General features: G+C 40.4%; 2 protein-coding genes across 7 annotated transcripts in view; both read left to right on the top strand.

The window, feature by feature from the left end:
- Positions 1-6,112, top strand: part of numb (NUMB endocytic adaptor protein) — a 100,927-nt gene extending 94,815 nt beyond the window's left edge. For all 5 annotated transcript variants that reach the window (XM_041811874.1, XM_041811872.1, XM_041811873.1 and 2 more), the window contains one exon: positions 2,956-6,112. In XM_041811874.1, the coding sequence (XP_041667808.1) occupies positions 2,956-3,716 (761 nt within the window). In that variant the 3' untranslated portion in view covers positions 3,717-6,112. The remainder of the gene's footprint in view (positions 1-2,955) is intronic.
- A 1,195-nt stretch (positions 6,113-7,307) lies between these two features.
- On the top strand, positions 7,308-21,449 carry exd2 (exonuclease 3'-5' domain containing 2). 2 transcript variants are annotated; one of them, XM_041813392.1, is made up of 10 exons: positions 7,308-7,408; positions 11,056-11,126; positions 11,210-11,639; positions 13,043-13,299; positions 13,389-13,515; positions 14,260-14,573; positions 14,770-14,876; positions 19,056-19,191; positions 19,450-19,815; positions 20,397-21,449. In XM_041813392.1, exons 3-10 carry the CDS (start codon positions 11,244-11,246, stop codon positions 20,611-20,613), a joined length of 1,920 nt encoding a protein of 639 aa, XP_041669326.1. In that variant the 5' UTR covers positions 7,308-7,408; positions 11,056-11,126; positions 11,210-11,243; the 3' UTR covers positions 20,614-21,449. The 2 variants fall into 2 exon arrangements, with proteins under 2 accessions (XP_041669326.1, XP_041669325.1); XM_041813391.1 differs by having other exon boundaries at positions 11,210-11,654.
- Positions 21,450-26,765: the final 5,316 nt, after the last annotated feature.

Raw genomic sequence — 26,765 nt, 5'->3', positions numbered from 1 at the left:
TGCGGTGGAAAAAAACGGCCTAGTAAACTGAGTTTTAAGGAGAGATTAAAAAGGGGACACTTCTATGCATCTTGGATTTGAAAAAGTCGATGGTTTCCTAATCCTATAGTAGTAGCTGTACAGTGTAATAGTACTAATCTTTGGAAAACTACTGGACATCTGGTGTAGATTTGCATTTGAAGGAACAGCTCACTTCAAATGAAATTAAAACAGTCAAAAAATAATAAAGGGGAGCACATAATCCTGTGTAGAACTACAAATAAATACTAATTTATGACAGTACTGGTGCATCTAGAATGTAATGAAAAAGCTCATTTTTACTGTTATTTATTTCAAAAAGTAATGCTTCCATATTCTCTAGATTATTAAAAAAATGAAGACTTGATGATTATGGCTTACAGCCCACGAAAATCTAAAATTCCCCATCTCAAAATATTGTGAAGTCAATTTGCAAAGATTTCCTGAGCCTTCATCCTGTCTCTCTAGTTCAGTACACACAACTACAATCACAGGGAAGACTGCTGACATGACTGTTGTCCAGAAAATGGTCACTGACATCCTCCAAAAGGAGGGCAAGCCACAGAAGGTCACTGCTGAAAGGCCAGGCTGTTCTCAGAGGCTGTATCAAGTATTTTCATGGAAAGTTGACTGGAAGGGAAATGTGTGGAGCTCAGCCTTCAGAGGATTGTCAAACAAAGCAAATTCAAGAACTTAGGGGAGCTTCACAAGAAGTGGACTGAGACTGCAGTCAGTGGATCAAGAATCACCACACAGACAGCTCCCGGAAATGGAATGCAACAGGTGTCATGTTTCTAATGTGGAGCCATTCTTGAACCACAGACAATGTTATAAGCATCTCACTTGGGCAGAGGAGACAAATAGCTGGACCAAAGTCCTGTTTTCAGATGAAAGTCAATTTGGCATTTCATTTGTAAATCAAGGTCCCAGAGTCAGAATCTAAAGTGCTTGAAGTCCAGTGTTTCCATTTTCCACAGTCAGTGATGGTTTGGGGATCCATGTCATCTGCTGCTGTTGGTCCTCTAGTCCAAAGTCAATGCTGTCAGCTGTCTACCAGGAGGTTTTAGAGCTTCATGCTTCCATCTGCTGAGAAGCTTTATGGAGATACGGATTTCCTTCTCCAACAGGACTTAGCACCTGCTCACAGTGAAGCCAAAACTACCAAAAACAGGTTTACTGACCATGGTAGTACTGTTTTTGATTGGTCAGCAGACTGGTCTGACCTGACCCTCATAGAGGGTCTCCGTGGACATGTCAAGAGGAAGGTGAGAGATGCCAGACTCAACAATCCAGACGAGCTGAAGGCTGCTATCAGAGCAGCTTGGGCTTCAGTGCCACAGGCTGCTCATCAGTTTTTGACTGATATTTTGTGATATTCTAATATTCTAAATCACAGCAAAATAATTAACTTTTTTATACTCTAAGGTCGTTTTCACACCTAATAGTGAGGGGGACTCTCCATTTTGTAACGGAAATTGAAACATTGTTGCGCTTTCTTTTGGTTTGGTTCGCATTCACACTGCTCTTGGTTGGACGGACCAAACCATCTGAACACCTACACCTACTGCCCGTTGAGGCGGTGTTGTCAAAATCAAACGCGACAGAGAAGAGAAGATGGCATAGAAGAAGACGTAACCAGAAATCTGTCTCCTTCCGTCAGTCTTTCTTCCACATAAACAATGACAAAAAACAGAATTTATGCTGTCTTGGGGTTTCTGACTTTACATGGGGGCTTTATGAGCAGCCAGAGAGGCCGCGAGCTGTCCAGCATGTTGTTCTTTACATGATACAAATAAGTCAGCACCAACTACAGCATGTTGCTCTGGCTACACAGACGCTAAGCAAGGTGCCGACATGTATTTGAGTGTATTAAATTACATATAAATCTGTATATCATTACACCTTATGCCACTGCCTGCCTTTGGTTCACAAGTTGGTCCGCTTTGCTTTCACACCTCAAACAAACCGCACCTGGGATTGTTTGGAAGTGGACCGAGACCCCCTGTTTTCAAGCGGACCAGAGTCCACTTGTTTGGTCTGCCTAAGAGTTTGTGTGAGCTTTCATACCACTCCAAACGAACCGAACTATCCAGGAAAACGGACCAGAGTTCGCTTAAAGCGGACCAAACAGCTCTGGTGTGAATGCACCCTAATTTTCTGCAGTGCACCTGTATAATAAAGCCAACATACAGCTTACGATGTCTGTCAATTTCCACACTTGTTTCTCTTCTGAAGTCGCGTTTCATCCCGAGTTTCTGAGGTCTTAAGCTCTTGGAAATCACAACACGGAAATTGTTGCCAGTAATGGTAGTTCTGTGTTTTTTCTCAGTCTGTTAAATCATCTTGAGCAGTGGTTTTCTCACTTTTTCCCTTGAGATCAAGTCAATATCGAAAGGCATATCCATGGAAAACAGCCTCTTTAACACATGCTGAAGTATCTTTAGTTGTTTTATAGCTGAAGTTTAAATATACAGATATACAAATTCCCTAAAAAACCCACTTAGACTTAACTCAGAGCACAGTATTTGAGATTCACTGGTCTAGTGCGAGGATTCAGAAGTTTATAATGTAATAGACTAGTTGAAACTGTCCATATGTCTGTGGTCTCCCCTGATTTTAAAATCATTTTTATTATTAACTATTTAGTGTCAGCCAAAGCTACATGGCTGCTGAATGTAGACATATTATCTGTCAAATAGTCATAAGGGAATGGTATCATCCTGTTTAACATCCCGTCTAAAATCCATATTCCCCAAAAGTTGTTTTTCCTATTAAACAAGGCAGTATGAGCTGAAATGAAGAATCCTCACCTTAATGAAACTTAAACCTTAAACTACATCAGTATTTTTCCTTTCTTTTTGATACAGTTTCTTTTGTATGAGCTCTTAAACATTGTTTGGTGTGTATTTGCTCACTCTGTTCACTTTTCTGTCACAGGAAGTAACTGGACATCCCCGACTCCGGTGATAGTGGTCCCCCCCTCATCCTCTCCAGTCATCTCTTCTCACAAACGCACCCCCTCAGAAGCTGACCGGTGGTTAGAAGAAGTCACCAAGTCTGTCCGAGCCCCGCTGCCGAATCCCATCCTGGCTGCAGCCACGCCTCCCACTCAGCCATTCGCCGCTCCAGTTGTTCAGATGCCCGTGGCTCCGGCTCCCTCCATTCCCCCGGTGGCCTTCATGCCCTCTCTGCCCTCCGCTGTGCCCATGGTGCCCCCTCGCCAGCCCGCCTTCCACGCTCAAGCTCCGGCCTCCTACCCAATGCCGAACGGGCTTCCATTCCCTCAGCCCAGCGTGCCTGTGGTCGGCATCACGCCCTCACAGATGGTGGCTAATGTGTTTGGCTCAGCCACACAACCCCAGCCCTTCCCAATCCCTGTCACCACAACAGCTCAGCATGATATCCAGGCTATAAGCAGTGTCAGCCCCTTTATTAAACCCCCACAGCCTGCCGTAGTGCACCCCGCTCCCCTCCAGCCCTCCAACGGCAGTGCGACCTTTAACGGAGCAGACAGCTGGGCTACTCCGTCCCAGCTTGCTCCATCCTCCCCTGCCACCCAGCCGCCCCCGCAGCAGCAGGAAGATGCCTTTGAGGCCCAGTGGGCAGCCTTGGAGAGCCGCTCCCGCCAGCGCACCACACCCTCCCCAACAAATCCCTTCTCCACAGAGCTGCACAAGACCTTTGAGATCCAGCTCTGAAGGCAGTTTGAGACGAGAAAGGCCTGGACAATAAGGAGGCCGTTTAACGGACGGGGCTGACGTGATTGACTCAAGACGAGAGAGGAACAACTTCCTGTCTCTCTTCATCTCGATTTCAGCAGACAAGCTCAGCAGGTCAAAAAAAAAAGGCTGGGAGACCGTGGAGAACGGGGAGCGAATCAGCAGGGAGCAGAACTCTGCACAGCACTGAGGGGAGGAAAAAAAACACAGGCTGCTGTTAACGAGAGTGCAGCTCCCCGGGTGTTTCATTAGCTTTGTCTGTATCGTTTTGTTTGTGCTGTGGAGCGCAAGGTCCTCTTTACCCTGTGGAATATCTGTGTTGAGCCGCACCCGGCCCCTTCAGCCCTCAAACACCTGCCAAGGTGTGGTTGCTCCTGTCTCCTGCCCGCTTTGCTCAATCCAGTTCACAGCGCCCCCTATTGACAGAATGAGATCTCCCTCACCTGGCAGAGGAACTGCAGCACTGAGAGAACTCAGCTTCCTCATGAGAAGTTTTCATTATTAACCTCCCAATCAGAAGAATAGAGTGAGACAATGCCAAAATCTTTATTTTTATGCATTAAGTATATTTTAAATAGCTTTGGAATCTAACAGAAGAGTTGTAAGTAATCGTGCCAAAGGCACAGGCTAGCTACAATGAGACATGTTCCTGTATACAAGAAATGACCGTATATATTATACATAAAAAATATATATATATATCTATAAAGAATCTATACTGTACACACAGCTTACAGCAGTGCTAATTTTTAATGTGATGTAAAGAGATTTTGTGAAGGGACAGCTGCTTTACTTTTATGTTTATTTTTTGTTTTGATGTTTTATTTTTGAAGAAAAATCTCTTTATTTCCTTCTGTTGCATCCTATGATTGGATGTGAAGCATCTCACTGTAAATAGGGTATCATTGCAGCAACAATCAATGCGGACCTGGTGGTGGTGCCCAATGGTTGCCTCTCTTACCTGTGCTCAGTTTTTACTAGATAGTACTCATCAGTACTTAACGTTTTTCTTCTTCTGTCTTCACTGTCATTCTTTTTGTGTGGTTACTTTTTTTAATTTAATGCAGTAGGATGAGTCTTTTTCTGTTTCGCCACCTCTTATATTATTTTTTTAAGTAGTTGATATCAAGATTTTTATTTTGCACAAGCACTAAAGTAGATGATTTGACCTCACAGGTGACTTTGATCAACACAGGTCGGTCAGTCCTGGTGCTGACTTGGCTTAACGTCCGTCAGCCGTCTTTGGCTCCAACGGTCAGAAAAACTACAGGGAGATAAAACGGTTTCATCTCTCACTGTCTGATTTCTCTCTGTCATGTTTGTATTTTTTTTTAATCAAACCTGTGAATATGATCGATTATCTGATCTATTTTTCCATTTTGTAATTATTTCATTTCTTTATTCCACTTCTTTGGAGAAATATTGAAGCTAAAAGATTGAATAAATTCATGGTGGTAGAGGAGCTAATGGTCTGTGTTCTTGAGTGAATACTGTTTTGAGTGTGTATCCTGTAATAAAATGTTAACGTGGGTTATTAACATTAAGGGCTATCTGGGTGCTGGTTTAGATCAGTTGGTGGAGGAGGCTGGAATCTTCAATGCACAAATTGGAGGACTGATTCCCTGATCCCGGTTTTATGTCTTTTCCCCATTTTGCCCGTCTCTCTTTGACTATCCTATCTCAAATGCAAAAAATAGGCATGTGAGATTTGACACATTGATATGAGACTTTGTTTGCAGTTAAAACACTGAAGTTTTCTAATTTGTGTTACTAGTCATCTGGTAATAAGCTACGGCAGCAGGTGCATACTACTCAGCATAGCGCCTAAGAACCCCACTGCTGCTTTGACTGTCTCACTTTATTTTAAAATCTCAGACAGCTCAGTGGACAAGCCAAAGGTAACCTGCATCTCGTCATCAAACAGTTTTGTTGTTTTACTGTTCTGTTTAGGTATTTTCATGTACTTTTCTATCCAAAGCAAGCTCTTTTTCCCCCCACTTTTAAGATAATATCAGTTTTGATTTACCAGAAGTTCCTCATTTTTCTTTAAATTAAAGGTTATACAAACAGGAAGTAGAAAAACTGTGAGTGGGACTGTGCAAATCACAAAATAAAAGGATGAAAAAGAATATTATGTTGAGAAAATCTCTTTTAATGTTTAATCCGTGTTGGATTACTTGGAGAAATTGACTGAGCTAGAATTCCTGAAAAGTGTGGTCTCATTATTCATGGATCATTGGACATCAGTGAGTCATTTTGTACATGCACTCCTGCATATTCCTTATGTAACAGTGTTAAACAGTGTATTTGGCAGCCTCTGAAGCTGTCAATCAATCAGTTTGTTCACAAAACTAATAAAAATGCAATACAATCTATCATGATCATTCATAAAAATCTCATTTGTAAAACAGGACTTCCCAGAAGCTATGTGGAGCTTATAGATAGGGGCCCTGATGTCATTATATAATTTACAAATAACATACATAATAAACACAATTACAAATAGAAATCAATCAGCATTCTTAATATTAACACAAGACTTTAGCATACACTAAAATTTATTCTAAATGTCTTAAACATGACACTGACACAGTACATGTAGACAATGGCACTTTGAAAAGAGCCATTTAGATTAGATGGATATTTTTCATATATTTTTCATTTCCTGCCCTGGGAAGCTATTAAGAAATGATCCGAAGTCCTTGAAGGTTCAGGATTCAACATATTTTAGCAGCAGCTTTTGTCTCAGGCTCTTTTTGAAGATGAAGATGGTGGCATTTTTACAGTGCTTTCAAGCTTGTCCCAGATGTGTGAGTCGTGGTTTCAGACCTCACAGGTGTAGCGTTGCTGATTTGTTTAAATAATACAGCGAACATTTGAGGGATATTTGAAGAAAATTCACATTACTTTTTTATGGGATCATTTGAAAAATATGTTTAAGAATTTTCACAGAAATTGTAGGGAATTTGTGTGGATTTTGGGAAGGAAAATTTCCAAGAAATTTAGAACTTTTAGTTGAAGTTTTGTTAAAATGATTCCCCATGACTGACACTATTTCTGATTAACTGAAGACCCCAAACAACTACAGCTGGCCTACACTCTGCGAAAACATCGGCTCTGAAACAGATCCAGGGCTGTATTTTCTGCAGAAACGGTCTTCAGGAGATTTGTGGACATCATTTTTGTTAAAAATGTATTCCTGCCCAAAGATGAGGCTAAGCTCATCAGGTCCTACTGATCCCGAATAAGTGCGAGAAACTAAAAATGTGTTTCACGCTAAATCTCAGGTCTCAGGGTGATATGGATGTAGCTGGTTTGATTATTTCCATGATTATGATGACAGTGCTGGTGTGACATTATAGTAGATAGTGATGTTTTAAAGGAGAACGCCCTTCAAAATAAGGAGCTTGTTACTTTCCATGTATTACCATGGATAATTTTCCATTCTTCTGATATTTTATGGTAAATTGTTGCCCCAATAAGCCCGTGTGTTGTAGAACTTGTGAGTGTTTTGTTGTAGCAGCGCTTGTCATTCCGTCTTTCCGACAGGGGGCGCTGCTTAGAGACCTGCATCGTTATAAATACAGCCCGGAAGACATGGCTCAGATTGGCATTAAAAAGCAAGGGTGCATGTGTGGGAAACTGGCGTTGAGTTGGTTACAAACGTAAAGGTAAGAGTCTGAATTCTCACATTGTTCCAGAAAGTTAATGTAGTGTTATAATACCTTCATGCGCACGAGGACAGCTTCCTGTACAAGCCGAGAGTTAGCAAGTTAGCCGGCTAGCCGAAGAAGCTAACAAGGCTAACGTTAGTTTCACTCTGCGTCAATGAAAAAGCAGACCAGAGAAACGACACGAAACAGTGGTGCTTTTAAAATAAGCTGCAGTTCAGAGGGAATTATGACTACTACTTTATTGCTGGCACTGTAGAACTACAACAAGCTGAGCTAGCAGCAGTTCGGCTAACGCTAGCTGTGAAGTAAATGTTAATTTTAATGGTTGTCAGTGATGTTGCTCATTTATTAAAGATTCAGCATACTTGTGAAAATGCTCATCCTTTATTTGAGAAAGTGTTTTTGTCAACTGTCAGCTTTCAGCAAGTATTAGTTGTTGATTTCTGTTTGGACGACCAATGAAGAGCTAAGAGTCTTAACTTGACAACATGACCTGTAATCTAATCATCACACCTTACCATGAACTTCAGTCCTGCCACAGATATTCTATCACAACTCTGCCCTGAGCTGCTTAAGATGCTTGGGTACCTATTCCTTTCCACCTTTGTAAAACTAGAATCTCAAATGTTCAAATGATTAGTTTTGAAAGTACCTAAACCTGAAGTAGTGTATGTATTTCCTGAGACTGGTGCTTTGGAGAGGAGTCGAAATGAAATATTGATGCATGTTTTGATACCAGGTGCCCAACAGAAGGTTATGTTTGTATTTATTTACCATAAAATGCCAGAAAACTCCTGCCCAATAACTACTTTGCACAGCTTTGTAAGCACATGGGTTAAAATAGTCATCCAAACAACTAAAAACTACAGTTTTAAAGTAAACAGTATGTCAAATGATTATGGAAAATATTTAAAATGTAGACAAACTTATTAAGGACCTTTTACTCGATCCTCATAAAGCCCTGGACCCCAACTTATAATATTTTTTAAAATCCCAAAGTCCCCTATCAGAGAGGATTAAATAGTTATTTCAGAAGTTGTAGGACACTCCTGAGCAAATTAGTTTTCACATTTGCTAAGACAAATTTCTCAAACTCTTCCTCACTTTTCTCTTAACATTGAACTCAAATCCAGTTTTCAAACCACTTTTACAAAACCTCACTGTGTGATCAAAATCAAACAATCACGTCAAAATAGTCTTCAAACTTTGTTCTCGCATCATAAACAGCGGGCAGAACAGACGTCACACACTGCGGAAATAACAGAAAACACTGTGGATAATTAAGATCATGGGAAAAAGTTACATTTTGAGACAATCATTAGACAGTAACTAAGTAAGGATCATCATCATCAAGGATATAGTTGTTAAAAGCAGTTAAATTTCCCTGAATAGATATTTTAAAGGACAATAAGAGATGTGAATACAAGAGAAGTCAACAATCAAGCAACTAAACACTCCAGCAGAATTCCTCGTCACAATGCAGAGATGTGCAGCGTTGCTTTAAAACTCTTAAGTTTGTCAGACTTTCATCAGGTTGATTCATTAACGCATTCAACCAGATGAAGGTCTGAGTACAAAATAACTAAGGTGCTTCTGGAATTACTAGAGCAGACAAAAGTGTGTCAGTCTTTGTTGTTTACTACTTCTGTTTTTGTTTTTTGTTTCCCAAAATGAGTATTTACAACTCGGTCACAGTTCAAATATCACAAATCATCATCCAGTGTGAAAGATCTCAGTCTGTTGGTTACTTGAATTACATCTGAAACTCCTAGGGATGCACAATAATGGATATTTGACGATATCAGATATGCCGATATTTACAAAATAATTTTGATTCCAATATCTAGATGTAGTTCAGACATAAAACTTCAGTCCTTGACACTTAATTTAAAGTTTGAGGACGAACAAATTGACACATTTTAGTCCTTAAATCAGATGTTAAAGCAGACTCAATGAGTCACATTGTTTTAAAAAAATGCCTTTGCAAGAGTCACAATCCAAACTCAGTGAAATATCAGAGCACACAGAGAGCTTGGTTTTACCTTTCATTTTCATATTTTTTCTTTATTATTTGGGTTAAAAAGCTAGTTTAAGCATCACTTTTTATCCCTATTGATGACTCTGTCAGATTATGGTTTTATTCATTTTACCCAAAAATACATTATTCTCTGTTCATTTTATTCTGCTTATTTGATAAAATACCACCTAATCTATACATAACAAATTTATATTAAAAGATTAGTTTAATTGGATTAATATTTAAGATTAAGTTAGAAAATCATGAAATTCAGAGACAAGACGCTACAGATGAATGAAAAATTAGAAATGAGTGAAAATGATGTATTTTTATTACTAAATATCATTATCAACTACCATTATGAGATAACTGAAAACTTGACATTCAACTTAAAGTCGACAAAAATCAAGATTTGATTACCAAAAAATGAAATTGGGGGGGAGGGGGTAGAATTAAATGGAGTCGGTCTTCCTACACAAATATCCACTTTGCATTATTGAAAGTACAAAGCCAAGTCTGGGACATATTTTGTCCCTTTTCTCAAGAATCATGGATATTTATTTTGCATGTTCTGTCTTGGGCACATCTGATGGAACTGTACAGAAAAAAAATAAAGGTTGACAATAAAATTCGGCATATAAAGCCCATGGTGTACATGTGGGAAACAAATTGATTGATGTGACTTACAATGGATCGATTCTGGGGTGAAAATTTCCCTTTTAAGGTTTTCTGGGGAAGTTACACTAAAAAAATCCACGAGACTTCATAAATGTGCCACATCTGGCTAAAGAGCTACACGTTGAGTATATAGGCATTTATAGCCAAAATACTGGTTGTGGATATCTGCAGAAATGTTTTCATATCCGTCGATACGATGATTCACTTTTTACTTTGCTAATATCTGCAGATAATATCCTGCATCCCTAGAAATGTCTGTACTTGGAGTTGGTCTTCCTCTCTGTCTTCTCTCATCCTCTTCCTCATAGTCTACCACCTCTCACTCCTCCACAGACTCTCAGATTGTCACCATCCATTTTTGATATCAGCTATAACTCTTTTTTTTTTTTTGCTCCCTGAACCGGCTTAGACTGGTTCCAAATCATCAGAGACGAGTGTTTTCTATGTGCGGTAAATGTTGCTCGATTATAGCAGAAATCATGATCCCAAATATTCAACACAGTTACTTATTGAGTTAACAGCTTTTGCATCTCTGTGTGAATTTAATATTTTTTCTACATTACCTTGAAGGATAGCTACAACCTTGTAAAATAATTTTCTAGTTATGGTGCATTGTTTCAGGGCAAAACCACAGTGATGGTTCTCTCTGATCCTCACTTAAATTTAAGTGAGTGCTGTGTTGGTGGGAGGGTAGAGCACACAATGTAAAGGAAGGATGTTCTTGAGTTCTCACACATAAAACCTGTGAACAGAGCAAGCACAACACGACATGCACACTAATCTTTTAGTCTTTTTTCCTAAAATCTTGAAAACATGTCATGACTGTGGGAAGCCAAAGTCATAACTGAATGTGAAACCTTGATAAAATTATCAGCCTGATTGTGATAATACGCATCCCTTAAATGAACTTGTATAGTGAATCTTGAGTATTTGTTTTATTCTGTTCCAGAAAGATGAATTTCCTGTTGAAAACACAGAAAGACAGCCAGGTTTATATGGCATCCCACTGACACAGAAAGGGTAAAAATATATTTTGTCATAATAATCTTTCATTAATACATTCAGATTGAGCACTTCAGGACAACTTTTATTTTTTCCTCCAGGATTCCTCTTCTTAGCCACATCACTACAATCACCATGTCTCATCGAGGGCCTTTAACGGCTGTCATAACCACGGTGTTAGGGGCGACCCTAGGTGGACTTCTCATATGGAGAGTTTACCGGACGAAGAGGAAGAGGCTGCCTTTCAACCAGAAGGCGGCTGAACCTGTGGAAGCTTCACATCCGGTGGAAAAGACGTTTCCAGCTGTGGAGTGTAAAGAATCAGACCCTCCACACGTACAAGAGAAAGTGTGTAAAGCCGTGGAGTGTCAGACCTCTCAGCTGCTCCCTCCTGTGCAGATACCATCGTCGGAGCAGCTGCTGGGGGTGAAACCAGTGATGGTGAGCTCTGAAGAAGAGTGGCAGCAGCTGTGGCCGCTGATACAGGAGGAGCTGTCAGTCTTTCCTGTGCTGGGGCTCGACTGTGAATGGGTAAAGGCAGAAGGAGTAAGAAAGACATTTGCATGCTCTTAAATATGAAGAGGAAAAATCCACCCTACATGATTAATTCAGCACCCTAAGTTTGGACTTTTTAGCTTGATTGATAAATCTGTAGGTCTCTTACAAAGAGCACAAAAACCGGCAGATGTTTTTAAACAACACCAGATTAAACTTTAGAGTTTATACGTCTGTAGTGCCATTATCAAACCAGAATGTTAAACTTTAATGCCATACTAGTAACAACTAGAATGGCCATCTGAGGCGGCAGACCCACACCTAAGCAGCGCCACCGAGGAACTTATGCTCCCATTGATTACTATGGTGTTCAAAATTTCGAATTCCAAGAAAAACTGAACGGGAGCATGGATCATCACCAAAATCTAATCGATTCTTCCCTGTCACTACCCCAATATTTCCTGAAAGTTTGGTGAAGATCCGACTTTCCATTCTCGAGTTATCTTGTACACATACAAACAAACAAACAAAGATACGAAACCCTTTACATAACCCCCTGCCGATTTCATTTCAATTATAATGCTTGCATCCTTAAAAGAAGAAAACTTCCCCATCTGTCTAAATCATAAATTGATAATGTGCAACATTAGGGCAAAAGCAGTTTCTTAGCCTGATGGATTTCCAAAGCCTGATCTAAACTCAGATTGCACAGTTTTAAAGGTCACATATTATGGAAAATACACTTTTTCAGGCTATTCAAAAAAAAATGTGCTCCTGGTCTCTCCACAATCCCCCCAAGAATCAGAAAAAAACATTTCCCCTCTTTCTCCACCTTTCAGAAAATGTGTGCTGAACAAGCCGTTCTCAGATTTTCCCCTCATGATGTCATGTGAGGAGTTAGCCCCGCCCCCAGGTTCTGTTGGCCCTCCCTGCTTGGAAGAAAGTTCTGCCCTCCTTTCCTGATCCTGAGGATCAGGAGAGAACCCTCAGGACCATAAAGCCCCATCCATTTCCTGAGAGGGGCGGAGTCAGACAGCTTATTAATATTTGAAGACACAGAAACAGCTCGTGCTGAGCAGGGCTGAAACAGAGGGGTTTTTAGACATACAAAATTCCAATACTGGTGTGTTTTTTCTGCAACAGTCTTCACAGGCATGTTTTGGGAACCTCTGAGACCAATATAAATGTGTCTTAAAGGGGGTAAGATATGTGACCTTTAAATTTGGCTGTATATATTTACGAAATGTACTGATGGATTATTGAAATTAGCAGTTACGGATCTTAACTTTATAGGTGTTTCAAAGTTCATAGTGCTAGTTCATGATACACACAAGTATAGGTTAATAAAAAGGCTGGAGTTTTCCCTTCAAATATCCTCTTATATTATTTCTAATTATTTCCGATGTCGTGTCTGATCCTGCTGCCGTTTCCCATTCCAGGTGTCTGTAAAGGGCCGACCGTCGGCGGTCTCCCTCCTCCAGTTGGCCTCATATTCCGGTCTCTGCGTCCTGGTGAGGCTGCTGCCGTTCCGTAATGACCTGAGGACGTTCCCCCTCAGCTTAATCGAAGTCCTCAGAGACCCCCACGTTCTCAAAGTTGGGGTCGGCTGCTATGAAGACGGGAAGCGGCTGACGCGTGACTACGGTCTGTCGCTGACGTGTACAGTGGACCTGCGATACATTGCCTTAAGACAGAGGTAGTTCACTTCATTAGAAACAGACTACTCTTATTCTGATATGTTTGTGAGTTAAAGATGATCCTGTAAAACTGTGTCTGTGTTTTGAGGCAAACCAAAGTGAGTAACGGCCTGAGTCTGAAGTCTCTGGCAGCAGATCTGTTGAATGTTTCTCTGGATAAATCTCTGGAGCTGCGCTGCAGTGACTGGGAGGCAGATCAGCTGACAAAGGAGCAGGTGATTCATGGTTTAACAGACAGCTGCTCTTTATTCATGTCTTATTTTTCACATCCGTTAATAAATCAGCAGTTCAGAAACTCAGAAGAACGCTCCGAGGTATCTCCATCCAAAGAGCATCTAAAACAAACTTAAGAGAGTGGGAGGATTTATTTGTCTGTGAGAGAAATCGATTCAATTTTCTGAAATTTGAAGCCTTTTTATGACTCCGATGAGAATAAAACTCTCACAGTAAAAAACATTTTATCCAATATGTGCAGTAACTAAAATATCAAGCTTACTATCAATCTATTAATGTAGAGAAAGCTGTCATTAAAGCTGCTTGTTGTCTGCTATTGCTAAAACTTTCTAATCACAGCGTCTGCTGCTCATGCTTATTTAAAAAATAGCATTTTTATTTATGACAAGATGCTGTGCAGCTGAGCTGTTTTTGTTGATTTGAATACACAAGCAAAAATGTCTACTGGCTGCTCAAGCTGTAAGTTTTTGGATGAGATACATCTGTGATCCTGTTTTCCTCCCTTTTTCATGCAAAGATGGCACAGAGATGCCAAACACGCCCCTTGTTTCTGTCACAATCACGCAGCATTGAGCATAAACGCTCTTAAGTTTATTCATTTTTGGACATTCCCATGTTGCATTGGCCTGTTGTGCTATATTTTGTTTCCGGTTGCTGATTTGCATGCAACTCTGAGCAAAGATTGTTTTCCTCTAAACTCTTATCATCCATTCTTACTTCTCCAGATGACCTACGCCGCCAGAGATGCCCAAGTTTCCGTCGCTCTCTTCCTCCGCCTCCTCGGCCTCCACACTGAAGCCGGGCCCGTCTCTTCCAGCGGGTGCTCGTACTCCGAGTTGGCGTCCCGCTGCCAGGGCCTGGTGGATGTTCCCTTCAAGGGCCGAGGAGATGTAGGAGACGAGCGGAACGCTGATGGAGAGAGAAGGCGAAGGACGCGGAAACCGCCCGTTTATGAAAGCCCCGAGTCTGGAGATCAGCAAGTCCCAGACCCTCGAAAGAACAACAAGAGGAAACCGCTGGGTGTGGGCTACTCCGCCAGGTGAGGAAGGTCCTAGAATCATCAAAATAGTTAGTGAGGACAGTAAATCTGCTCAGATTTATTTGTGTCTGCAGGATAGATGTTATTTATTTCTGTCATCTTTTATCTGTACGTTTTCTTTATGCTTAGAGATTTTTGTTACAGAGAAACCTTAATAAATACAAATCCATGGCCCTCTCTCTGTCTTTATTTCCAGGAAGTCTCCTCTCTATGATAACTGCTTCCTTCATGCTCCAGATGGCCAGCCTCTGTGTACCTGTGACAAGAAGAAAGCCAAATGGTACCTAGATAAAGGAATAGGAGGTACACTAGACAATTCTGATCATATTACAACACAGCTGATCTCAAAGCTACAGCATGCAACTTTTACATTTTTGAATAATTCCCTTATTCAATCCAGTGAAATATGAAGCCACTAGCAAAAATGCACAATAACAATGGGAGCATTTTTGTACTGAAACCCTATTATTTGGTGCCTTGAACTGTTTATTTAGCTGTGGCATCAGCAGGTATCAATATGGTTTGGCTTTAATAAACTCAGTTAACATTATAAAATTCTGTTAATGTGGCAGTCCAAATCACTCTGTGTCCTAAGCCCTTTTAGTGCCATTATTAAGATCCTCTATTGTATACTTCAGGACATTCATACTGATTCTGCAGTAGTAGAATATCTGCATCCCTGTTCTTATATTCACATTGCACTTAAGGTGTTTTGAAAAAATGAGGCTCCCATTTTGCCCCTTTAAAGCCTGATCTATGCTTCTGCATTAAAACTATTCTTTAGTCTACATATTGGCTACGTGAAGCCCTGACCTCTATGCAGATCTCTGCATGCAAACAATGCAGATTACAAGACCTGTCACCGGTCTACTGGTGACTATCCATCTCTGATGTAGTAACGTCTACAGGCATACTATGGACGCTCTAGTTTGAGATAAATGGCTACAGAGAGTGTTACAACTTTTTAAATCTACGTGCCAATGCCCTAAAGCACTTATCATCAACTGGCGGCCCGGGGGCCAGATCAGGCCCCCCAAAGCTTCCTGTCCGGCCCCCGAAAGATCATTAAATTCAGAAAAGGAGGAAAAGAAGATTTTAAGAGTATCCTTTTGCTTTAAATGTCTGCAGTTGTTAAATCCATCTCACAAACAATTCACATTGAAATAATTTTAGAATGACTAACCATTTGATCTGTTTTTACAGAAATTTACGGTCAAAATTAGTCCATATTTAAAAAATGGTTAAGGTTGGCAGAAGTGGTGCAAAAATTGACAGAAAAAAGTTGTGAAAAGAGGTTAAAATGTGTCAAAAAAATGGTAAATGACGAAAAAGGGGCAAAAGGTATCAAAAATTGGTTCCAGATGACAAAAAAATAGTGCAAGAAAGTAAAGAAAAGGGGTTAAAAAGTTAAAAAGTGACAAAAGTTGAAGAAAAGTGGCAAGTATTGATAATAGAGTGGCATAAAGGGGATAAAACATGCAGAACAAGTGGTTTAAAGGGGGTTAAAATCTTTCAAAAATTTGGTTAATGAGGCAAAAAGGGGCAAAAAGTATCAACAATGGGTAAAAAGTGGGAAAAATGCTTTTAAATTTGAAAAAATTGTTGAAAAAATGTAATAAAAGAGGTTAAAAAGTGGCAAACATGGATAACAAAGGGGATAAAACATGCAGCAAACATGGTTTAAAAGGGATTAAAATCATGCAAAAATTGGGTGAAAGAGGCTAAAAGTATCAAAAAGGGCTTAGAAGTGTCAAAATGGGTTAATATTGCTGCTAAATGACAATTGGGGAGGGCCCATTCTCTTGGATTTTCAGAGGTCCGGCCAATCCTGTTGTCAGGCCTGTCTCATTGTGGCCTGCTGCATTCTAGATAATAGGGATAGATCTCACTGGTAATGACTCAAAATTTCCCGTAGTTTCAAGGAAAATACAAATACTACTGCAATAATATTTCAATCAGACCAAAATGTTTATTTAATTTTTTTGTATTTGAAAATCTGGCCCCCAGAGCTTCTGTTTAGACTAAATCTGGCCCCATGTGCAAATGTACTTGATGACCCCGGCCCTAAAGTATCAGACGTGCATCTTCTCATCCATGTCTCTCTCTCTGGTTGAAAGAGTGCAGAGTATTCCTGCCTCAGCCATCAGCAGCTGTAATTTCCATCTCCTCTGGTGTCTCCTCTCGTTGTCCTTTGTAATAACTGTAGTAGAATCACTGCTGTTCACTATTTATCAGCCCCAACTCCAACATAATACACTCCATTTCACACACCATGGTTTCCTCCACACAGACATCCATAAAATGAGACCGGAGGCTAACATAAAAATCGCACTGCTGAGTAGAGTTTTGGTGGAGTATTTCAGAAGGACGTGAACGTACCAAAGCACAAGTATGTGAGGCTCATGACAGTGCAGGTCACTGCTGGTGCAGAGACATGAACCAGGCTTAACCAGACCAACCCTCTCTGTAATTATAATGAATCCACATCCACCCAGTTTGTTTGTGTTTGAACCATTTCTGTCAACGTGTCTGTTTAATGATTATTTTAGTCCAGAATAATCAGTAATCATCAAAAGGTAAAATATTTTAATTACAGTTAATCTCAGAAGTTCTTTCGCATTTAAACTTTGTTTAATTCTGGATCATTCTACTGCAGAGGTTCCCAACCTATGGTCCGAACACCCCCAGAGGGGGGCACCAAAGTTCTTAGAGTGGCACAGAAGTATGTCTGCTCTGATGCCTCAATTTAGATGGATATATTTTTAAAAATCAGGATTAGAAACTAAATGTGTAACAGCATATTAGGGCCTACCTAAAGAGAAAAAATAAAGAGAATCTGTTAATTTAAGAGCAAAAAAGTAACATTTTGGGTGAAAAATTGGAATTTTTTGTGATTATGAAGTCATTTATTTTACAATAAAGCATACAAAGAGTTTCATAGTTTAAAGTCTGAAATTTATCAGAAAAGCTTGACATTTAGTTATAAAAAACTCTGAAATTTTGACGTAAGAAACTCAAATATTTAAGGTTTTTAAAACCATAAATTTAGAACAGAGTAATATCTGAAATTTATAAGAGACCAAACTGAAAATACTGGGTGGATTTTCAACTTTATAATCTCAAAAAATTCAAAGCTTTAGTTCAAGTAAATTTACAACTTTTAATGTAAAAATAAAACATTTTTTTCTTTTAAATAAGCCACCTTTTACTTTAAAAAAAATATTTTGAAAAAAAAAAAGCCTCTAGTTATTGTTTTTTTTCTTGAGTGGCCCTAATAGACTGTTGTAATAACCGAGAGCTGAAAAATCGATCTTTTGTCTAGAAGTGTGTATAGGCCTGTTATGTTGGGATTTTTTCAATGAAAACAATTAAAATTTAGGTTTATTTTTCTAGGTGGGTCCTGGGGGGTCTTGGCTTTTCTTAGATATGAGTGGGGCGGCCCAATAACTGATCTACTGTGTTAAGCTGAGGGGTTTTGACCCCCTGTTTGGCTACAGACCTTGTTGATTGGCATTTCTAACATGAACTTAAATACATAAAAATGAAGTTGTTTCGGACAGAAATTAAACTAAGGGAACAATAAAAAGGTAAAGTGTCTGATAACACCAAGTGTAGGTGACTTCTGACTCATCCAGTGGGCTGTAGGTGAGCTTTTAAGTGAAATAAGATATTAAGGAGCAGTGGTGGACGTATATCACATCACTGTGGCTGCAGGCAGATGTAGCTTAACCAAAGTGTGTTGAGAGAGACAAAGCACACAAGAAATCACAGTTGAAAAAAGATTAGTGCACTGATTGTGGATCTTAGTTAATCATGGTTAATGCAATTAATCTTTGCAGCCCTAAAGTAAATTTTTTGATATGATAAACTTTTCAATTCAGTGGCTATATTACTTGTGTTTATTTTTATGAATATGGTGTATATGATGAACACGGGCTGAAGTATTTGGAGTATTTTTTTTTGTATTCAGTAAAATTTGTGGTAACAAAGGGAAGGAGAAAACATGTTGAACTGGTTTTGGAAAGATGATATAGATGATTACTCTGATTTTTCACAATTTGTGAACCAAACAGAGATGATCTACTCTGATATTTGTGTCTGATTCATGGGTCAGAACATCTGCTGCAAAAAATATAATTCAGATGTTTGACACACATTTGACCTTAAAGAAATAATTCACCCTGTGTTTTTCCACTTGCTGTTGGACAGGTGCCATGTTATTGACATTTTGATTTAATTATTCAGCTTTAATTTTCCATAAATTATTGCAGCCTTTAGAAGAAATAACACCAGAGTTAATGAGGCATAAGCTAATTTGAAGCAGTGAGAAATACCTCGGAGGTACTTCATTTAACTGTTTATGAGCAACAAAGAAAGCTTTGTCTGACATGCCAGGTGTGAAATCTGAAGTTCTGTCCGTATTTAGTTTTTTGCTTTAACATTTTGCTTAGTCATTAATGTAGTCTCTTTTTCCTGACCCAGAGCTGATGAGTGAAGAACCCTTCATTGTGAGGCTGCTGTTTGAACCGTCAGGACGTCCCGACTCCCAACAGGACTACTATCTCACTGCTAAAGAGAACCTCTGTGTCGTCTGTGGGAAAGCAGATTCATACATCCGGTCTGATACCTTTAAAAGAATATTCTTTAGTTTCTCTGATCATATGAAGTCTTTATGTTCTGCTAATCTATTAGTAAATCCTCGTTTCAGTGCTTTGAAAAGGACTGAAGGAATTTCTAATCAGAATCAGTTTGTCACTAGATCATTTATTTAGTATCACTTCATTTTGAGACTGCAGCTTTCAGTTTTTTGCTGTGTTTTTGTGACTCTTAATTACACATCAGTCCTTATTAACAAATCTCCTCCTCGATCCCACAGGAAAAACATCGTACCGCATGAGTACAGGCGACATTTCCCCACCGAGATGAAGGACCACAACTCCCACGACATCCTGCTGCTCTGCACCAGCTGCCACGCAGCCTCCAATGTCCACGACGGCTTCCTGAAGCAGCAGCTGGCTGAGGAGTTCGCCGCCCCTCAGGGCTGCGAGGAGGGCGTCCGCCTGCTGGAGGACTCGGACCGACGGAAGGTCCGTTCTGCAGCCCGCGCTCTGCTCACAGCCGGGACTTTGCCGGAGCAGCGACGAGACGAGCTGCAGGGTTTGATCAAGAACTTCCTCAACGTGAACGAGGAGGAGGAGCTGACAGACGACACGCTGCAGCAGGCTGCCGGGTTGGAGACGAGGTACGATCAAGAGTTACTTATTTATGACAAAAAGACTGGAGGTTAAGAAAAAAGAGAGCTGAATGCAACATCAGCGCTATTTTTAATGCAGGAGTTTTGGTGAACTTTGCGTGCTTGTCCGCTCTGACTTTAGCATGAACTGTTTAAAAAATGTGCTCACAAGATTAGAGGTAAGAGTGACCTTTGACCACTGAATATGTAAAGAATGCTTTCAGGGATTTTTGTCAGATTTGCCACAAAGCTACTCTTGAACTTGAGGATGAAATTGTGAAATTTTGGATGTCAAAAGTCACTGTCGACTTGCATATTGTAAGGTCACAACCACCTTTAACTATGTTGTAGCTGTTTAGGAGGTAAAACAGGAAGTGCTTAGCTCACAAAATGCCCCTCTGCCCTTCCCAAACACAGTCTATGAATTGTTACCTACATGGATGTGAAATGAATCCACTGCCATGGATCTGTTAAAGTCTGTCTGGTGTGTTAGCGTAGGTTTCAGCAGCTCTGTCCTGAAATTTCTGACATGCATGAAAAAGTTTTTGCGTGTATTGTACAGAGTCTAACCACTCGCCTCCCCTCTGCAGGATATTCAACGAGGCGTACGTTCCTCACGGCCTGAAGGTGGTTCAAGCTCACGCCGAGGACGGCCTGAAGGGTCTGATGGACCTGGAGCGGCGCTGGAGGCAGCACTTCCTCACCACCATGCATCCTCGACACCTCCCTCCCCTGTGGTCTGTCGACCACAACCACAGCAAGTTCCTCCGCAAGTACGGAGCGGACCTGCCGATCAAACTCAACTGACGGCATGTCGGTGGCGTTGGGACCAGAAGCTGCTACAGACCGAGGCGAGAGACTCTGTTTCCTCCACAGCCACTCGTTCTTTTTTTACAAGAGAAGTTTCTCTTTTAATGAACTTTTGCACCGTTAAAGATGTGATGAACACTGGAGGACGTTTCACTCTTTTCTGGTGACATGAAGAATCAAACTGACTTGTTTTGTAGAGAGAGGATCGTTTTATTATGAACTTAAGTTATTTAACACTCTGCCCTGCTTTAGTTTTCACTCTATTGTCTGTTTTAAGTCAATAGATGGAAGGTGAGAATCCCTGAAGCCTGTTGAAGCCACTCTCCATCTTTGCCCTGTTTCCTTTTCTAAAAGAGGCGTTTGGTTCCAAGGTGCCTTTGGGCTCCGTCTCACACCTTTAGTCTGAGTGATACCGCAGGAGATGATTTCCACATGGTGAAGTTGGCTCGTTATTTTCATCATTTAATCTCCTGATGTTTCTGCCCTGCTGCTGATTCTCCTGACGGTCGGGGCTCCTCATGGCTCGTGTTTTAACGTGCCTCTTAATCCCTGAACCTGACTGGAGACGAGTCCCCGCAGCAGGACGCGACCTTGTTTCAGCCGTTTTCTCCACGACGTCGTTTTACAGAACCCAAACTGCACAGAGACGAAGACGTGCCAACGATCATGAAAGTAACCTTAACACTAAAGCCTCTCTCCAGCACATTTATCTTTTTAAAGCGTGATAAATTTATTTACAACACAGCTGCTTCGACTTTACTCCTGATAAAAGCCTGACAGCTGTTTTCCTAAAATGTGAATGATAAAATAATAAAGTAATATTTGTATTAATGGATCCTTGGCTGGTGTTGTTGATGAAAAAAAGCCTTCAGACACAAACAGGAACATTCATTGTTTCTTTTTTATTTCTTACAAAATCACAGTTTAATAAATAGTCTGTAAAAATGAGTACAAAAGCGGTTTTCTTAACATTTCATATATGAATCACTCATGACTTTCAGCTCAAAGGAGTCTTCAGTTGGATTTTTTTGTCAGGAATGACTTTTTTTTTTCTTTTTTTTTGTACAATCTAGTTTTGCTGGATTAAGGCCTCTTGATTTTGGCATCAGAACAATCTGTCAGTCGAATGTTTTGTATCTGAATTAGTTATGAGCTCCCCTGGTTTCACAGTTCAGTCAGAAAAAGAATAAATAAATCAACAATAAAAAAATACATTTACAAATAAATACCAAAATGGCTCAACATGCAGATGCTGACGAAACGAAGCACATTTCTAATGGTCAGTGTTGCACACTGCAGACAAAAACAATGGCACATGAGGCTGGGATTCCACCAAACATCCCTCTAAAGTTGGAAAAACCTTCTAAAATCAAACTTTTTTGGTGGAATCTCCCTTTTCCTTTTTTTTTTGTTTTTAGAAGTATCACTGTGACAAGGAGTGCAATCCTGTTGTGAAAGACACTCTGACATCTTTACTGCATTACAGAGAAACCTCTGAGGGTGAAAACACAGCAAAGTTCATCAAACTCTAAAATAAACTCCTGCAGAAAATAGTTTTGAATAAAAGGAACAGAAAAGAACATTCAAACCGCTCATGTCTGCACACTTTTTGTAAAGCTAACGGTACTGAAAAAGCTGTTTTACTTGAAGTAGCACAAAGATGTGAGACGGCTAAGGAGTCAGACTGTTTCTAATAGGTTGTTTCCACTGAGCAGTCCCATAAAGGTCCCTAATAACTGTTCCAATTTGTTGGCCCCCTTCTGCAGGGTTGCAGAGCTTATCTATCCATCCCAAAAGGTGGCGCTATACACAACAGAGGGTTTGCACAGATGTCAATTTAAGTGCATGGCTGCACACTGCTCAGTTGGGCTGCAAAACATGCCTGTCTACTCTGAGGAGAAAAACAGACTGTCTGCTTGAATCAAGGATGATTCCTGGATCGTGGGCATTGATATTTGGCCATAAATCAGGTTTCCTGACATCTATATGGACCTGACGTACAGATGAGAGCAAAATTATCAGCCCCTTTAAGAAGATTTTGTTTAAAATTATCTCCCAAGTGCAAGGCATTTTCAAGAGCTTTTCCTAACATCCTAGTTTTATTTTGGGTGCTTTTATTATTTTAGTCTGCATGCAGAAACATTATTTCACAAAACCTAAAAACTTACCACGGTCTAAATTACTCGGCTGGTGTTAAGTGGCTTTTTCTTGCAGTACAGTTTCTCACTGATTTGACCTAACAGACAGAAAAAGCTAAACTCTACTCTAAAGGTCCATAAAGTTGCTGCAGACATGGGAGATTCATAGTCATCACTAAGAACAACGGGTTTCAGGTCATCATTTGTTAGTTTAAAGTCAGCAGACTGGGCTAAAAAAATAAATGCACAATGCCATATTAGACTGTTTTGTCCCTTTGATAATCCAGCGTTTAAGGCCTTAAATAAGAAAGTTGTCAGAGTTAATGTAGACCAGGAGTGTCAAAACTTTATACTAAAAAAATCTGAAGGATGGTGGGGCAACTTTCATATGCCTCTCCTTTATTCTATCAAAGTTAGTCTATCAAGTCCAATTTAGGTGACGATTATACATCACAAAAACATCCACATCAAAAATTGTCATGTCAAAATGTTTGTTTACAGACTTACCACAGTAGGTTATTCATAACATCTTCACAAACTATAATGTTTTTGTGTTTTCTTATTGGCAGACGAGTATAGTTTTGTGTTACCTTTCCGGACGAGCCCCCAAGGTGACACAAAAAATTTTCTCGTCTGTCGAGAAAACAGATAAAAGTTACAGTCAAGCACGGGCGTAATGTTGTAATGCGGGCCATTTTTTACTTATGTTTTAGAGTTGGCTGCAAGCCAATTAAAAATGCCCCCAGCCATAGTTTGGACACCCCTGATGTAAACTGATTTTGCTGCCAGTTAGAGCAGAGCAAGGAGATGGATCACTCAACTTTTTACTCATTTCAACTTAAATCCTGAAGTGCCCAGCATTATTTTTTCTTTCACCTGTGTCCCTAATCTGCTTCCGTAGTTAACAGCTATTTCTTGCAGAACAGTTTCTCACTGAGGCCCAAAACTTCAGACTGCTTTTACTGACCACAAATATTTGACTTAACAGACAGAAAAGAAGCTAAACTCTGCTCTGAAGGTCCATAAAGCCTCTGCAGACATGGGAGAAGTACAGGTTCACCTTTTCAGGTCATCATTTCATGTTTTAAAGTCACCGGACTGGGCTAAAAAATAAATGCACAATGCCTTATTACACGGTTTTGTCCCTTTGATAATCAAATGTTTAAAGCCTTAAATAAGAAAGTGATTTGTTTTCATTTGTTTCTCTCTAGTTTCAGCTCCTTATGCTAAGCTAAGCTAAGCTAACTAGCTTGTTAATAGCCTACAGGCATGAGCGGCAACCCTGTCAGGCTCATGAATCAAATCTCTGCTGTGTTTCCACCCGTACGACTAGAGAGGATTTCATCACTAAATTACTGCATATTATAACTCCTTTTGTTCATTCCAACAAAAGTAACGTTCACATTTAACATAAAAACAATGCAAAGAAAGAAAGAAGGCCTGTTTGATCATAGCCCCAATCTCTGGAGGTTTCTCTCACGTCTCTTTGTAGACTGAATTCCCTTTAAGGTTGGCTGAATCAGCAATAAGGCATTTTCTGAACGTCTCCAATTCAAACTTTCACCCCGTCTGAATTTTCAATCACATTTTTAATTCACATTAAAGTGGATTTTCAGCTTTTAGTCCTTTAAGGTAAATCCATCCACAAAGACTACCAGCACAAGTTTGAGGATAAAACCCCATCGTTTACCAATTTAACAGGGAATTCACATTTTTGTCCACACAGACCGATAAGATTGTCACATGAACAGAAAACGGGTCATAATCATAATTCTCCTCGATGGCTGCCTAAAACTAAAACTCACTAGAATTTAAACCAGTGATTGAAAACATGAACAGAATCTGGATGTGGAAATGTGAAGCAGATGATTCCTCGATTTTTTTTGGTCAAAGGCTGTTTGATGATGCAGAGAGGCTCGCGTTCGATCTGTACAGCGTTGAGAAAAGGAAAAACTACAGTTTTGGTGTTTCTGTTCTCAGACTGGACGTTTGCATGAACATTTCCATCATGATGAGACCCTCAGACATGATTTCTAAACTACACAGGCTCAATGACAGGAAAATAAAAAAATCCCTCTCTTCTGGAAACAATCTCACATCGCTGCGCACTGATGGCTCCACTCCACTCATCCTCAACAGTCGGATAACGCCTGCTGACTGTAGGCGGGTTTCAGCTGAGAAACATCTGTTTCTATGAAACAACAACACAGACAGGAACTTTATGCAATGAGAATTACACAATTTCAAGTCTGTAATAAGTGCTGAATCCATTGGCGGCATCCTCGAGTGTTGAATCTCTGCCCTTCTGTGATTTTATGCTGCACTATGATGGTGCAAAGGTTTGCAGAATGTCCTCTCTGCAGATTAACGCCCATAATTCCTGAGCTGAATATCATCAGTGCTTCAGTTAAACACTATATGAACAAAAGTATTTGGCCACACCTGTTAATTACTGAATCCAGGTGTTTAAATCAAGCACCTAGCCGTGCAGTCTCCATTTAAACATCTGTGATCCTAAATGGGTCGTTCTGAAGAGCTCAGAGATTTCATGTGTGCTACTGTGATGGATGCCACCTCTGCAATAAGACTGCAGTCTTCCCTCATCCCTCAAAGTGATATTATTAGAGAGTGGAAGCGTTTAGGAACAACAGCAACTCAGCCAAGCCACGTAAGATCACAGAGCGGAGTCAATGACTGCTAAGTCCACACTGTTGGTTCCGTAGCTGAAGAGTTCTGGACTTCAACTGGCGTTCATGTAAACACTAAGGCCTTGTCCACACGGAGACAAAACGATATGTTTCCATTTCATTTTGAAAAAGTTTTCTGTAAACACGGGATCATTTCAGGAAATATCCACATAACCACAGAACCACTAAAATGACTGAAAATGCTGTAGTATATATGCCAAGCCTGTAGGTGGCGCTGTACTGCTGCCATGGAAATGCACCAAAAGAGAAAAGGAGATCACAGAAAACTGCCCCAAACTTTTTCCTGGTTGCCCTTCTGGTCGTTCTCCGCGGTGGATTTAAGAACATCCAGTGTCTGCTGTTCTCGGTGGCGGTAAAGGAGCATCAGATTCTGTTGTACAGTCTATAATAAGCTCAGTAGCACAGCCCTGTTATCCACCATTGTTGTTTTGGTTCGACAGCGCATGGACGTAATAGGGCTGCACTATGTATGACGTAATCATTTTAAGAAAGATGTGGTTGGCTGTCCACACGGACACGAAATGGTAAGCGTTTACAGATTTGTTCACTCTGGGACCTGGTTTTAAAAGTAGCATTTACGGCCTCCCAAAACGCAGTTTCCATGTGGATGAAACAGTGATGCGACAAAAAACTTTTGCATACACTCCTGAAATCGTCTCCGTGTGGACAAGGCCTTAATGCTTCAGTATACCAAACCATTCTGGACAATGCTATGCTTCCAACTGTGTTGCAACAGTTTGGGGAAGGCCCTTTTCTATTCCAACATGACTGTTGGAGCACCCATCGAGCACCTTTGGGATGACAGCTGGGTTCTTCACCAGTCAGAGCTTTATGGGAGAGTGGCAAAGAGGAAGCCACCGTTGAAGAAAACTCAGATTCAATCTGGACTAGAGTTCACCAAAAGGCATGTGGGAGACTCCATGGTCAAGTGGATGAAAGATCTTTGCTCTGATGAGACCAAAATGATGCTTTTTGGCTATCAGACAAGACACCACTGTGAAGCACTATGGCAGCATCATACCGTGGGGATGCTTCTCAGTAGCCAGCCCTGGGAGGCTTGGGAGAAGATTTATTTTCCAGCCAGACAAGGACCAAAGCATACCGAGAATTCTACACAGATAAGATTTAAAGACAACAAGGTGAATGTTCTGGAGTGGCCGAGTCAAAGCCAAGACCTCGATCCAGTAGAGAAGTTGTGAATGGATTTTGAAGGGGAAGTTCACGCCTGATCCCCATGCAACCTGACAGAGCTTTAGTAGTGCAGCAGTGTCCAGATGTGCAAGCCTGATTATACTGACCATGA

The sequence above is a fragment of the Cheilinus undulatus genome, linkage group 18, assembly GCF_018320785.1.
Source record: "Cheilinus undulatus linkage group 18, ASM1832078v1, whole genome shotgun sequence".
NCBI lineage: Eukaryota > Metazoa > Chordata > Actinopteri > Labriformes > Labridae > Cheilinus > Cheilinus undulatus.
Note: the sequence above shows the minus strand (reverse complement) of the source record. Positions and strands in the feature narration are given on the sequence as shown.

Bases quoted from the DNA above. Each gene is read 5' to 3' on its own strand.
- exd2 (XM_041813391.1), top strand. From the start codon at position 11,244: ATGTCTCATCGAGGGCCTTTAACGGCTGTCATAACCACGGTGTTAGGG. The intron at 13,300-13,388 runs GTAGTTCACTTC...CTGTGTTTTGAG, and splicing joins TACATTGCCTTAAGACAGAG to GCAAACCAAAGTGAGTAACG. The intron at 13,516-14,259 runs GTGATTCATGGT...TTACTTCTCCAG, and splicing joins ATCAGCTGACAAAGGAGCAG to ATGACCTACGCCGCCAGAGA.